Source organism: Hydra vulgaris, chromosome 14, assembly GCF_038396675.1.
Source record: "Hydra vulgaris chromosome 14, alternate assembly HydraT2T_AEP".
Lineage (NCBI taxonomy): Eukaryota > Metazoa > Cnidaria > Hydrozoa > Anthoathecata > Hydridae > Hydra > Hydra vulgaris.
In genome coordinates this window covers 15,472,618-15,485,000 of record NC_088933.1, presented here as the reverse complement: position 1 = coordinate 15,485,000, position 12,383 = coordinate 15,472,618, and the positions used below count along the sequence as shown (strand labels likewise).

The following is a 12,383-nucleotide window of genomic DNA, read 5'->3' as shown; positions in this document are numbered from 1 at the left end:
AAGTTAGGCATTCTAAAAATATAACAACACGAGTATATCAAAATGTCCAAATGCTTTTATATTACTTGTATACTATTTTAGAAAACCTTTATGACAAAATTAAACCAAAAACTGATCCTGGAAAAGATACTGCTTCGCAAGAAAAGGAGCTATTAGGAAATGAAAATAGTTTCGATTCAGGTGGTACGCAACATCCTTTACTCTTTTCATATAATTATAAATTTATATTAAAGATTTATAATTTAAAATTTTAAATAATAATATTATATATTTTTGCATCATTAAAACTTTGTTTTGTTATAAAAATGATGATTAAAAACCATAAATGAAAAATGAATAATAAAAACTAACAAATTTGTAATTTAAAATAATTATTAAAATTTTATAGAGCTTGAAAATGAAAACAAAATCAAGCAAGTTGTGAATTTATTAGATAACGTTCCAAAATATTTTGTTGATCAATACTACAAAGAAAAAGCTGCGTTGGAAGAAAAAAAAAGTTTTCAACAAAGTCTTTCAGACTTTGTTGAAGGTATCCCCCAAAAAAAACATTTAAATGCTTTGGAAAATAAAAATCAAAAAAGCGATCAACCCAAACAACTTAACGATGAAGATGATGACATTGAACTTGAAAATATAATTGATGAAGATGAAGCAAAAAATCATACAAAGTTATATGATAACAATAACACAGATGAGGACATCAATTGTAAGTTTTTTTCTTGAAAAAAATTAAAACAACTTTCAACGCCTTTAGATTTTAATATTTTTGTGATTTTCAGAGTTTTAAAATTAGGTTGTTTTTTTAAATTCAAACTGCAATCATTAAATATTCCTCTTATAATACATATAGTTAATAAAAAAATTATGAATTTATTTATAAATTCAGTCATGATTGCTAATAATTTGGAACCAGATGAAAAAACTTTTTTTTAATTTAAAATACCATACAGTTAACTCAACTCAACTCAACCAACTCAACCAGAAAGTAAAGTTAAAAAACTTTACTTTCTGGTTGAGTTTTCTATCTTCCCTTAGCAAATAATCAAAACAACATCTGGAAGCAAAGTGTTTACCTGTGGTTAAGGCAGGCTTGACCAGGAAGGCAAGTATTTCACGCCATAATATGACCACGCAAATACTATTTGATTTTGAAAATTTGACCAAAATGTTCTGAAACTTTGTATACATTTTAAAAATGCTTTCTATACAAAAAAGCTTTTTAAAAATCTTAACTATAAAGAAACTTAAAAAAAAGCTTACCATAAAAGAAGCAAACAAATTTTCGTAAAAAAAAAAAAACAAAAAATAAAATAAAAATAACCTGACTAAAACTAAAATTATTTTATTTATTTATTTTATTTGAAAACAACAGAAGGACTCGAAGGCCACTAATACTGGAGTATACATTTAAAAGATTTTCTACTGAAAGTTAAGTGTTTTAGTTAAGTTGTTTTTCAAAAAAATATAACTAAAATTTAACTAAAATAAATAATAAACTGTAAAGATAAGATTAGTTGGGAATAAATAAAATAATGAGAATCATTTATCTTGACTAATGCTTTTATAATATAATTTTATGGTAAACCCTTTTAAATAAACACATTAGGGTGTTGACTTTTTGGTAAATTTTTGGTACCTCCAGTTTTCTGTATAAAAAACAGATGAACTTTGATTTGAAAGTAACTGAAAAGTTATTGGTTTTATTTAATTTTTGAAAAAGGTCACCCACCATGACCCTTGAGAACACACTGGCTCGTTTATTTCAGTGAATATTTTTTTTCTTCAAAAGTATATCAAACTGGGTTTCAAAAGAATCAGAACTTATAGTAATTTCAAAATTCATAATCTTTTTTAAAAATTAAATAAAACCAATGACTTTTTAGTTACTTTCAAACCAATGTTCATCTGTTTTATATACAGGAAACTGGAGATACCTAAAAGTCAACATCCTAACACACATTTAAAAATTAAAAAAAAATAATTCTTCGCATCAATGTAAGCAAAAGAAAAAACATTCATTTTTTTTTAAAAGTTGATATAATATTTTTATTTAAAGACATAATAAAAAATACATACTTATAGAAATATATAAACATTTAAATATAAAAAATATATACGATATTCATTGATACTTTAAATAAAAAAGCATTAGCAGTTAACTTGTTACTTTATTTAAATACTTTTACTTTATTTTCAATAAAGTAAAAACTATAAAGTAAGTAAAGATCTAAGTTATTTAATTCATACGACTAACAAAAAAGTTTATCTTTTTTTTCCTCTCAACAAAATTTTTCTTTTCCTGCGTATTTTAATTTAATGATGGATGCACACTCCCTGCATGATCTACCTATTTAGTCAGTCGATATATGAACACTCATTGCGTATTTTACCTATTTAGTGAGTCGATGTATATACACTCCCTGCTTGTTTTACCTATTTAAGTCAGATGTATGTTCATTTCCTGAATATTTTACCTATTTATTTAGTTTCCTATTTACTCAGTTAATATATGTACACTCCCAGCATGTTCTACCTGTTTAAGTCAGTCTATGTGTGCACACTTATTAATATTTATAATAAATAAAATTTTATAAACAATATAACTTTTAATTAACAATAAACATAGGCAATACCCATACAACTAAAACTGAATACTTTAAAATATAACATAAAAGTACACACAAAAGTATATACATTCAAGGAAAATTGATGTGAGGAAAATTCACGTAACCGCGGAAAAAACATTATAATTGTTTATTATATATTTTTCCATGGTTAGGAAAAATTTTCCTCACTTTATTCCTGATTTTAACTGTTGAAAATTTTCGCATTCCACATATATGTATTTTGCCTGTATCCAGACTCAATTTATAAAAAATAATTTTTTTATTATAAGGTAAAGTGGGGTAACATTGACACATCTTTAGAAAATAATTTTTTTTTTTCCTTGACAAACAAGGCCGCTGCGCGGAAAAACAAGTTGAGCGCGGTACTACCAGGGATGTGGTGGGGATTGAATTTAATTAGTTATCTAATATTATTGATAGATAAGTAATTTTGTCGATGGGGTTCAACTGTCAATGTTACTCTTACATGGAGTAACATTGACAGTAGTATGTTTATGCTGTAAATTTGTTTGTCTTAATTTCTGAAACAGCGAGATAACTTTTTACATCTTCAGTTTCTTATGTTTTGTTCTTACCAGTATTATGCAACATTGTTAGGTGTGGATTTTAACTTTTTGAGAGTTTCTGGGTTTTAGATCTGTTGACATTTAATATCTTGGTACATTTTTGCCTAAGGTTAACTCTTTTAATTTAGGGATCGTTTTGTTTGATCCCATTTCATGCTATCGTGAAAGATTCATCAGATGTAAGCATTCTACCAACTTTTGCTTGATTCTTGGCCTATGGGGTGACTTAAACATTCCTGTCAATGTTACCCCATAACTGAAATATGCATTTAAAAAAAAATGCTACAAAAAAATTTCACCTGTAAAATAATATTATAGTATGTTTTTATTTATCTTTAACTAAGGTTTTTTTGCAACAAAAAAACTAGAAACTAGTTTAATTTATGCCAGCCATATTGTGTTGTTATTTATACTTAATATTATGCGGATTAAAATAGTTATATTTGTTTATTCAACATATGGCTTCAGCATCTGTTAAAATAATTTAAACAATAGTCAACGGGTGACGGGTAAAAACATTTAATCCAACACATGTCAAAGTAACCCCGCGTAATCTTAATGTTTAAATAACCTTATCAGTATATTATAGTTTGCTTAATTCAAAAAGGAATTTTTATTTTAAGTATTAAAAATACTACAGTTTTCTGATTTGTTTGAATCTTACTTATCTTAGAAGTATTTAAGGCATTATTTAGGTTTAATGGTTTTGAACTTGAATTAACTTGCTTTTTTATATTTTTTTGAACTTGAATTAAGTTTGCTTTTTTATATTTAAAGATTGACTTGGTTTGCTTTTTTATATTTAAAGATTGACTTGATAAAGTTTTTTTTTTTTTTTTTTTATCTTCCTATTGTACTTTTATTAAAAGATCATATTATAAGCAAGCAAAGAACACAAAGTAGTAAAAATAATTTTCCTGTGCGCATTGTACGCGGTCAATTTGCAATGAACGTGCATAAAAAAATAAATTATTATAATAGTAATTAGTGTTTTCACGGTACCAAAATTACAGTATTCGGTACCGATACCAGTGAAAATCCACAGTTCTCGGTACCAATTTCGGTACCAAACCAAAGTTTAATTTAGACTAAATTTGCCAATAAAAATTCACGATTCTTTGTATCAAAGCAAAACACAAAAACATGCTAGCTGAAAAACACACTATTTTTAATAATAAAGTTAAACAATGCCATTCTTCATACTTGTTTAAAATTGTGTTTCAACTTTTTCCACAAATAATAAATGAAAAATTACAAACCTAAAAAACGCAATTTTTATAAATTAAAAATATGCCATGACCAACAAAATTTATAAATATGCCATGACCAACAAGTAATAAACTAAAATATTATTATAAATGTAAAAAAACAATGGCATAATTTAAGTATTTCAAGCCAAGGATTGTAAACATTTAAGTAATTAAATAACTAGATAAATAACAAAACAATAAGCCATGACTGAATAATCACTCTTATTTATAAACTTTAACATTTTTATAAATTAAACAAAATATGCCATAACTGAACAACAAGTTGTAAATTAAAATATTATTATACATGTAAAAAAACAAAACAACAACGGCATAATTTAAGTATTTCAAGCCAAGGATTGTAAACGTTTGAGTAATTAAATAACTAGATAAATAACAACATTTTTCACCCAAATCAATACTGGTCTACACAGTTATTCCTTAAGTTACTTTCTTTGCCATTTCCAGATTTTCAGATAGAAACACTAACATATCAACATGTTCCTGACTCAGTCTTGAGCGTCTTGGGCTAACAATGTACCCTGCAGTACTGAACACTCTTTCAGATGAACAGCTAGATGCAGCAATGCAAAGGTACTTCCTGGCAAACTCTGATAGTTGAGGTAGAGTACCCATATTTGTTTTCCACCAGATAAGTGGATCATCCTCAGCACTGACCTCAGGCATCTGATCGTACACCAAGAATTCACCATTTATCTCGTCACTTGCAGAAAGAGGTGCATGACTTGAGGATGCTGGCTCTCCTTTTTCTTTCTTTTCCCCTTGTATGGTGGAAAGCAGAAACTTTAGGTCATTTTTGGATTTTTTTGATGGCCTGACTTCTTTACTTGACAATCCTCTAGACACCCGAGATGCAATTCCTTCTTTTTCATTGCCCATTTTTTTCACCTCATCCAGGAGACTTTGCTTCACATCATCCTTTAGAGAGACAAAGCTGTTCTTAAATCGTGGATCAAGGCAGGTTGCAGTGTTCAAAAGAAACATTAGCTGCAGGTCATCATAGCGATGCTGAAGATACTCGTGTATCTTTTCCTTCATCTCTTGGGCTAATGCAGAGTCACTTTGTTCATGACTGAGACACTCAAATATCTTCCAGAGTAACGGCAAGACTGAAGACAGGGTGGTATGTTTTTCCCCGCTAAGTGCATCAGTAAAGGGACTGAGTGGCTTAAGAACTGCTTTAACAGTTTCTAAAACTGTAATATCTGAGTCTTTTGGCATCAGATGCCATTTTTTCCTGTCTTCAGCCAGGACAGTACAGACAACCTGCTGCTGCTCCAAGAAACGTTCCACCATATCGTATGAAGAATTCCAGTGAGTGGGTTCATCATGAATGAGTTTGTGGTCTGGAGAGGACAGATCTTTCTGTTTCTTGGTCAGCTGGCGTGAAAGTTTTGGGGATCTTGTAAAGGCAGAAATAGTTTTTCGAAGCCTTGACAGCACTGCAGACACCCTGTTTATGTCTAATGCCTTATTTACAGCAAGGTGGAGATTGTGTCCAAAACAAGGAATCCAGGTGTAGTCCTCAAAGGCTTTTTTGTTATTTGTGGCATTGTCTGTTGTGATGCCTGACATTCTTGCAATGTCCTTCAAACTTTCAGCAGTGTGGTCTGTGTTGAGACCACAACAGCCAAGACACCAGGATTGCAATTCCCATGATTTAGTAATGTACTGCAGAGTTAAAGACATGAAAGTGTCTGCAGTTATACTTGTCCAAAGATCTGTTGTGCAGCTGTAAAATGATTTGTCTCTGAGATGCTGGATTATGAGGTCTCTGGTGTCATTGTACATGCGGGGAATCTCAGTGTACATAAAAAAGTTTCGACTTGGAAGCTGGTATTTTGGGTTGAAATGATGGAACATTTGTTGGAATCCACATTTTTGAACTGTATAAATGGGCACTTTATCAAAACATATGAATTCAGCAACAGCTAGGTTCAGCTTTCTTGCCTCAGGTGAGTTTTTGTCATATTTTTGTTGCCACTGAAAAGCTTCTGTAACTGTTACCTGTTTATGAGTTTGCGGGGGTGTTCCATGGTCTTCCTCAGCTTGCAGCTGTAAAAGGAAAATATAATAAATATACTTTATAAGTATAGAAGTCAAAAATGGGCTGAGTCTGAACATATGAAACATTAGTTTTTCTCTAAATAACAAACCTCAGCTTTTATAATAGCCTATATAATAGCCTATATAAAGCCTATATAAACAATTTTAACAAATAATTAGTACTTGTAAAAAGATTAAATATTTTAAATTTTGTTAAAAAATACTTTTTGTATAAAATTGTTTAATCCTTTACACGGTAGGTAATTACATAATTTCTATTAGTAGCACCATGGAAGTAAAAAAGTAAAGGATTAGAAGGATTTTCCCAATAATTAAATATAATATATGTAGTTTTATTTATTTTATAAGTATGTGCTTTTTATAATAAATTTAAAACTATTTCTATAAGTAATTTAATTTCCATTTTTATAATGCGATAAAAACCTTTAATACTTTAATCGAAAAAACTATACATAAAACTTTATTCGCTAAAACGTTTTCTTCGATAAATATTTTTTATTTTTTTGGAATTTTTTTATTTATTTTTTTGAAGAAGGAAAGAATCAGCAAAAATATATATTTATATTATCTTTTACTAAATTATAATTTTTTTTATTAATTTAAATCGTTTAGAACTATTTTTAATATTAATTTTATTAACAACAACGACTTTATTCAAAACATTGAACGTTGTTCAACGTTTTAATTAGAAGTTACTTAAAAAGTTACATTTCGCTTTTGAAGTCACCGATTTTATTTTCTCTGTAAAGTCATTCTATTAAAGACGTCAAAATCTTTTTTACAAAAGACTTTTTACAAATAACTTTTTACAAACGACTTTTTACAAACGACTTTTTATGAGCCACTTTTTAAAAACAACTTTTTACAAACGACTTTTTACAAGAGACTTTTTACAAAATCTTTTTTTGAAAAGACTATTTACAATAGAGTTGTTAACCGGAATGTTTCGTACAATTCCGGAAAAATAGAATTCTTTCGGAAGGATATTGAGAATAAGGAATTTTCTTTTTTCGTACCGAATTTTACGAAACAAAAAAAACAGCCGATGTTCATTTCGCAAATGCTTCTTACGAAATGTTGTCTTCCGCAAGTTGAATTACGAAACAAAACTATTTTGCAACATACGAAAATAGGGCTTACGGAAGTCGCACTTGCGAAATGAGCTATTTCGCTAAACGACGTTTCGTTTAGCGAAATAGCTCAAAACAAAATTTTGTTGGCCAAACTGATATAATTGTAAAAATTAAATTTTTTATATACCAAAATGTTTATAATAAAATTTTATTTTCAGTATTGCAACATATGAACATTTTAAGGTTTTATTTTTTGAAATAATGATAAAAAACCAAATTTCTTTCGAAACTCTTTCGCACTGAAACTTGCGAAACAACTTCATTACGGAAAAACACTTACGAAACGCGGCATATTAAAAATATTTAAATACGTTTTATGAATCAAATACGTATGATTAGCTAGGTAACTAAAATACTAATTATTATAATAATTATTGATATGTTTCAGTTAGTAATTTTTTATAAATAAACCTAGACTTTCATAAGATATACTAAAAATGTCTTTCAATGAACAAGAGTTAAATAGTGAACATAACTTGAACAACATAAACTTTCCCATTTTGAGGGAAAAAAGAAAATTTAGAGCATGTAAGTCATTTGTTTGGGATCATGTAGATTTGCCTCAAATAGTAAATCGGTTAAAAAAAAAGGGTCGTTTTTGAACTAATTTTTAATGTAAACTTGTCGTTAGCTTAACTCAAAGGCAGTTTTTCTCCTGTTCCTTTCTTTATATTCATTACTTACCCGAAGTTGTGAGAGAGCAGTTAATTAGCCCCTGAGTCAGTAAGTTAATGGAAAAAAAGAAACGGTTTTATACGAATAAAATTGCGTGATTGGGAAACAACGCTGTCGTTGAAATCAAAAAAAGATATAGGTCATGTAGTCAATCCTAAAAAATAACTACTCCATAAAGTACGTACGCTTTAAATTTGATCCTCCCCTCCCCGCAATTTTCAACATCCTAACGTTATTGGAACTATACAACCGCTGAAAGTTTTAAAGCTCTGGCTATTTTGGAGAGCAGTAAAAATTTAGTTGCAAGATTTTGCAGCAAAAAAGCGGGTACGTAAAATACAACCCTTTCCCGAGTCTTTGCCCCGGGAAAAAATTTAAACATAGAAGCTCACCAGGATTATACAAGCGCTGAAAGTTTTAGAGCTGTAGATAGTCTAAAAATTAGTGATAAATTGACATAAAATGTAATGGAACCAAATATTTTACTAAGTTTTTATGTATAAGAATATAAATAGTAAACCTCCATTTCTGAAAAGCCAAAGACAATAAACAACCGAATGTCGGAAGTGAACCAAAGTCGGTACTTGATAAATATTAATGCATGTAAACACTGGTATAGGGACATGTTGCGGAGGAAGCGTTGTCCTTTCCCTCAAAACTAACTTAAAGTTTCAGTTTTTTCTATTTAAATTTTAGCTGCGTAACTTTCTTAACCTTTCTAGGTTACTGTATATATATATATATATATATATATATATATATATATATATATATATATATATATATATATATATATATATATATATATATATATATATATATATATATATATATTGTCCTTTCCGTCAAACTAACTCAAATTTCAGTTTTTTTTATTTAGATTGGAGTTGCGTTAGGCCCCCCTTATATTCTGTTTCAGCAACTCCTTCCCTCCCCCACCTTCGTCCTAACTTTCTTAATCTTTCAAGATCACTGTATATATATATATATATATATATATATATATATATATATATATATATATATATATATATATATATATATATATATATATATATATATATATATATATATACACACACTAAAAAATAAAGGTAGAAATTTTTAGTTAAGGTAGGATATGAGATATACCCATAGTAAGGTATAATTTTTTACCTTATAAGGTAGAAAATTATACCTTTAAGTTAGAAAATTGTATGACAAATAAGTGTTTTTAATATAATTTTCTACCCTAAAAGGTAGAAAATTATACCTTACTAAAGGTATATCACATATCCTACCCTAAGGTAGAAATTTCTACTTTTTTTTTTAGTGTGTGTGAGTATATATATATATATATATATATATATATATATATATATATATATATATATATATATATATATATATATATATATATATATATATATATATATATATATATATATATATATATATATATATATAGATATATATAGATATATATAGATATATATATAGATATATTTATATAGATATATAGATATATATGTAAAAACTATTGAAGAATCATTTAACAACATTATTTTATTTAAATAATAAATAATAATATTTTTTTGTATAACAGTTTAATGAATACTTTCGAGTTTATTCCGTAAGCGCACATTCCGAAACGCTCCTTCCGTAAGGAACTGTTTCGCAAATATTCTTTCGAAATGATTTGTTTCGCAAGTTTCTTTTCGTAAAGAGCTATTACGGAATAATTATTATTTATTTTTTTCGTATAACGCATTACGGAAGGTGAATTTGCGAAAGAACAACTTCCGCAATAACAACTTGAAATACGGAAGATAAAAATGCGAAATTTTCGTAAGTTTTTGTTAACGGCGAACAACCCTAATTTACAAACGACTTTTTACAAATTACTTTTTATAAGAAATACTTATTAAAAGAAAAGTCTTAACAATAGGTTGTAAAAAAACGTAAAAAAAGTATATATTTTTTAAATTTAATTTTTAAGCTTATTATTGTTATTTTAATCTTTCTGTAAGACTTATTTTTGGCTGTTTATTTCTATCCGACTGGTTCAGACATTCAAATTAAAATATGATATATAATTCATAACAGAAGCTCTATATCTGAAATTAGTTTGAAACTTACCTGCTTGAACTCTTTCATCAGATCCGGGTGTCGGTCTTTGAGGTGTTTTATTAAGTTCGATGTGTTTCCTCCTTTTGAGTGAAAACTTCGGCGACATCGTTTGCAAATGGGTTTTTGATTATCAATGATATTCCCCTTGTCATCAGCCGCAAATCCAAAATATTTCCACACATGGCTCTTTCCTCCTTTTTTCTCAACAAGTGGATTTAGAGCTACCACATCAGCTGCACCACCGGTCGCCATTTCTCAGCAGTTTAATAAAGAGGACGCGCTACTGCACGCATGCGCATCAAGGAATCGGGTTTGAACGGGTCTTCGGTACTACCGGTACTTAAGAAAACTTGGTACCTTGACGTTTACATTTTTTTAGTACCGACTTGGTACCGAAGTACCGGGTCTTATGACAACACTAATAGTAATTATAAAATATGACTAAAGTTTAGCCATAAGTTTAATAAAATATTAGATGGATTTAGCCATATATATATATATATATATATATATATATATATATATATATATATATATATATATATATATATATATATATATATATATATATATATATATATATATATATATATATATATATATTATATATATGTATATATATATGTATATATATATATATATATATATATATATATATATATATATATATATATATATATATATATATATATATATATATATATATATATATATATATGTATATATATATATACATATATATACCTATATGTATATACATATATATATACATATATATATATATATACATATATATATACATATATATATACATATATATATATATATATATATATATATATATATATATATATATATATATATATATATATATATATATATATATATATAGCATTTCTGATGAATCTTTGTTGATGAAACGCAGTGTTAAATGGAAAAAAATTTTGTTAAGTGATTTTCTACTAATATATATATATATATATATATATATATATATATATATATATATATATATATATATATATATATATATATATATATATATATATATATATATATATATATATATATATATATATATATATATATATATATAATATGCACGTATGTATTAAATATAAAAGATAATATTATATATTAGGCATTTTAAGTTTACCTTTTTTTATTAGCACTTCTAAACGACTCTATAAAGAAGGAATTGAAGGACAAAGTTAAAGCGAAACTCAGTCAAAAGTTTAAAGATGTACTTTTAGGTCGTTATTTCCAAAAAAAAGAGGACTTTAAATCAAAAATTTCGGAAAAATTAAAGAAGTTATTTGGAAAGAAATCTAAATAAAATGTGTTGCATCATTGAGAAACGGTATTGTCAATGGATCGAGATAAGACCAATGAAATTATTTTTTTTTTTTTTTTAGATTGTACCTAAGTAATTTTTTTTTTCCTGTATTAGATTGTCTTAAAGTAGTTCGTTGAAAAACAATTATTTCGACAAAATAACTTTTTTTAGATCATTTTTTAAATATTAAAAAAAAAAAGTATTCTTTTTATTTGCAGTCTCAAACGTTCTTTTATGCAACTTATTAAAATTTCCATGCTAAAAGTAATAAATTTTTGCATATAATGCAAGTATGGTATAAGTTATTTATTAAATACTGATCATTTTATAGAGATATCATACCAATGTTATATAAAAATTGAAAATCACGAGTGACTAAATATTTAAAAAAAATTTTATAAGACTTTAAGATATCATATAAAAATAGAAGCTGCACACTCATATTCTAAACGTTTTCGTTTATATCAAACTACATGCTTAATGAGCTCTGCAAAAATTGCGTTGATTGGAACAAGATTTAAAAAAACATATCTAATTTGATAAATGGAGATGTTTACAATTTCCTCATTTTAGTGGGGAAATTTAGTGGAGCACTC

The 12,383-nt window shown here is 27.0% G+C and overlaps 2 protein-coding genes across 3 annotated transcripts in view; one reads left to right on the top strand and one right to left on the bottom strand.

Moving 5' to 3' along the window:
- Positions 1–11,945, top strand: part of LOC100205676 (uncharacterized) — a 33,875-nt gene extending 21,930 nt beyond the window's left edge. Inside the window, exons 4-6 of one of the 2 annotated variants that reach the window (XM_065818578.1) lie at positions 82–180; positions 389–709; positions 11,621–11,945. In XM_065818578.1, coding sequence (XP_065674650.1) covers positions 82–180; positions 389–709; positions 11,621–11,787 — 587 coding nt within the window. In that variant the 3' untranslated portion in view covers positions 11,788–11,945. Of the gene's footprint in view, positions 1–81; positions 184–388; positions 710–11,620 lie in introns of both variants that reach the window. The other variant, XM_065818577.1, reaches the window with a different exon arrangement.
- LOC136090481 (E3 SUMO-protein ligase ZBED1-like) lies at positions 4,888–10,798 on the bottom strand. The gene is made up of 2 exons (XM_065817182.1): positions 10,461–10,798; positions 4,888–6,522 (listed from the first exon to the last, which is right to left on the bottom strand). Exons 1-2 carry the CDS (start codon positions 10,701–10,703, stop codon positions 4,888–4,890), a joined length of 1,878 nt encoding a protein of 625 aa, XP_065673254.1. The 5' UTR covers positions 10,704–10,798.
- Positions 11,946–12,383: the final 438 nt, after the last annotated feature.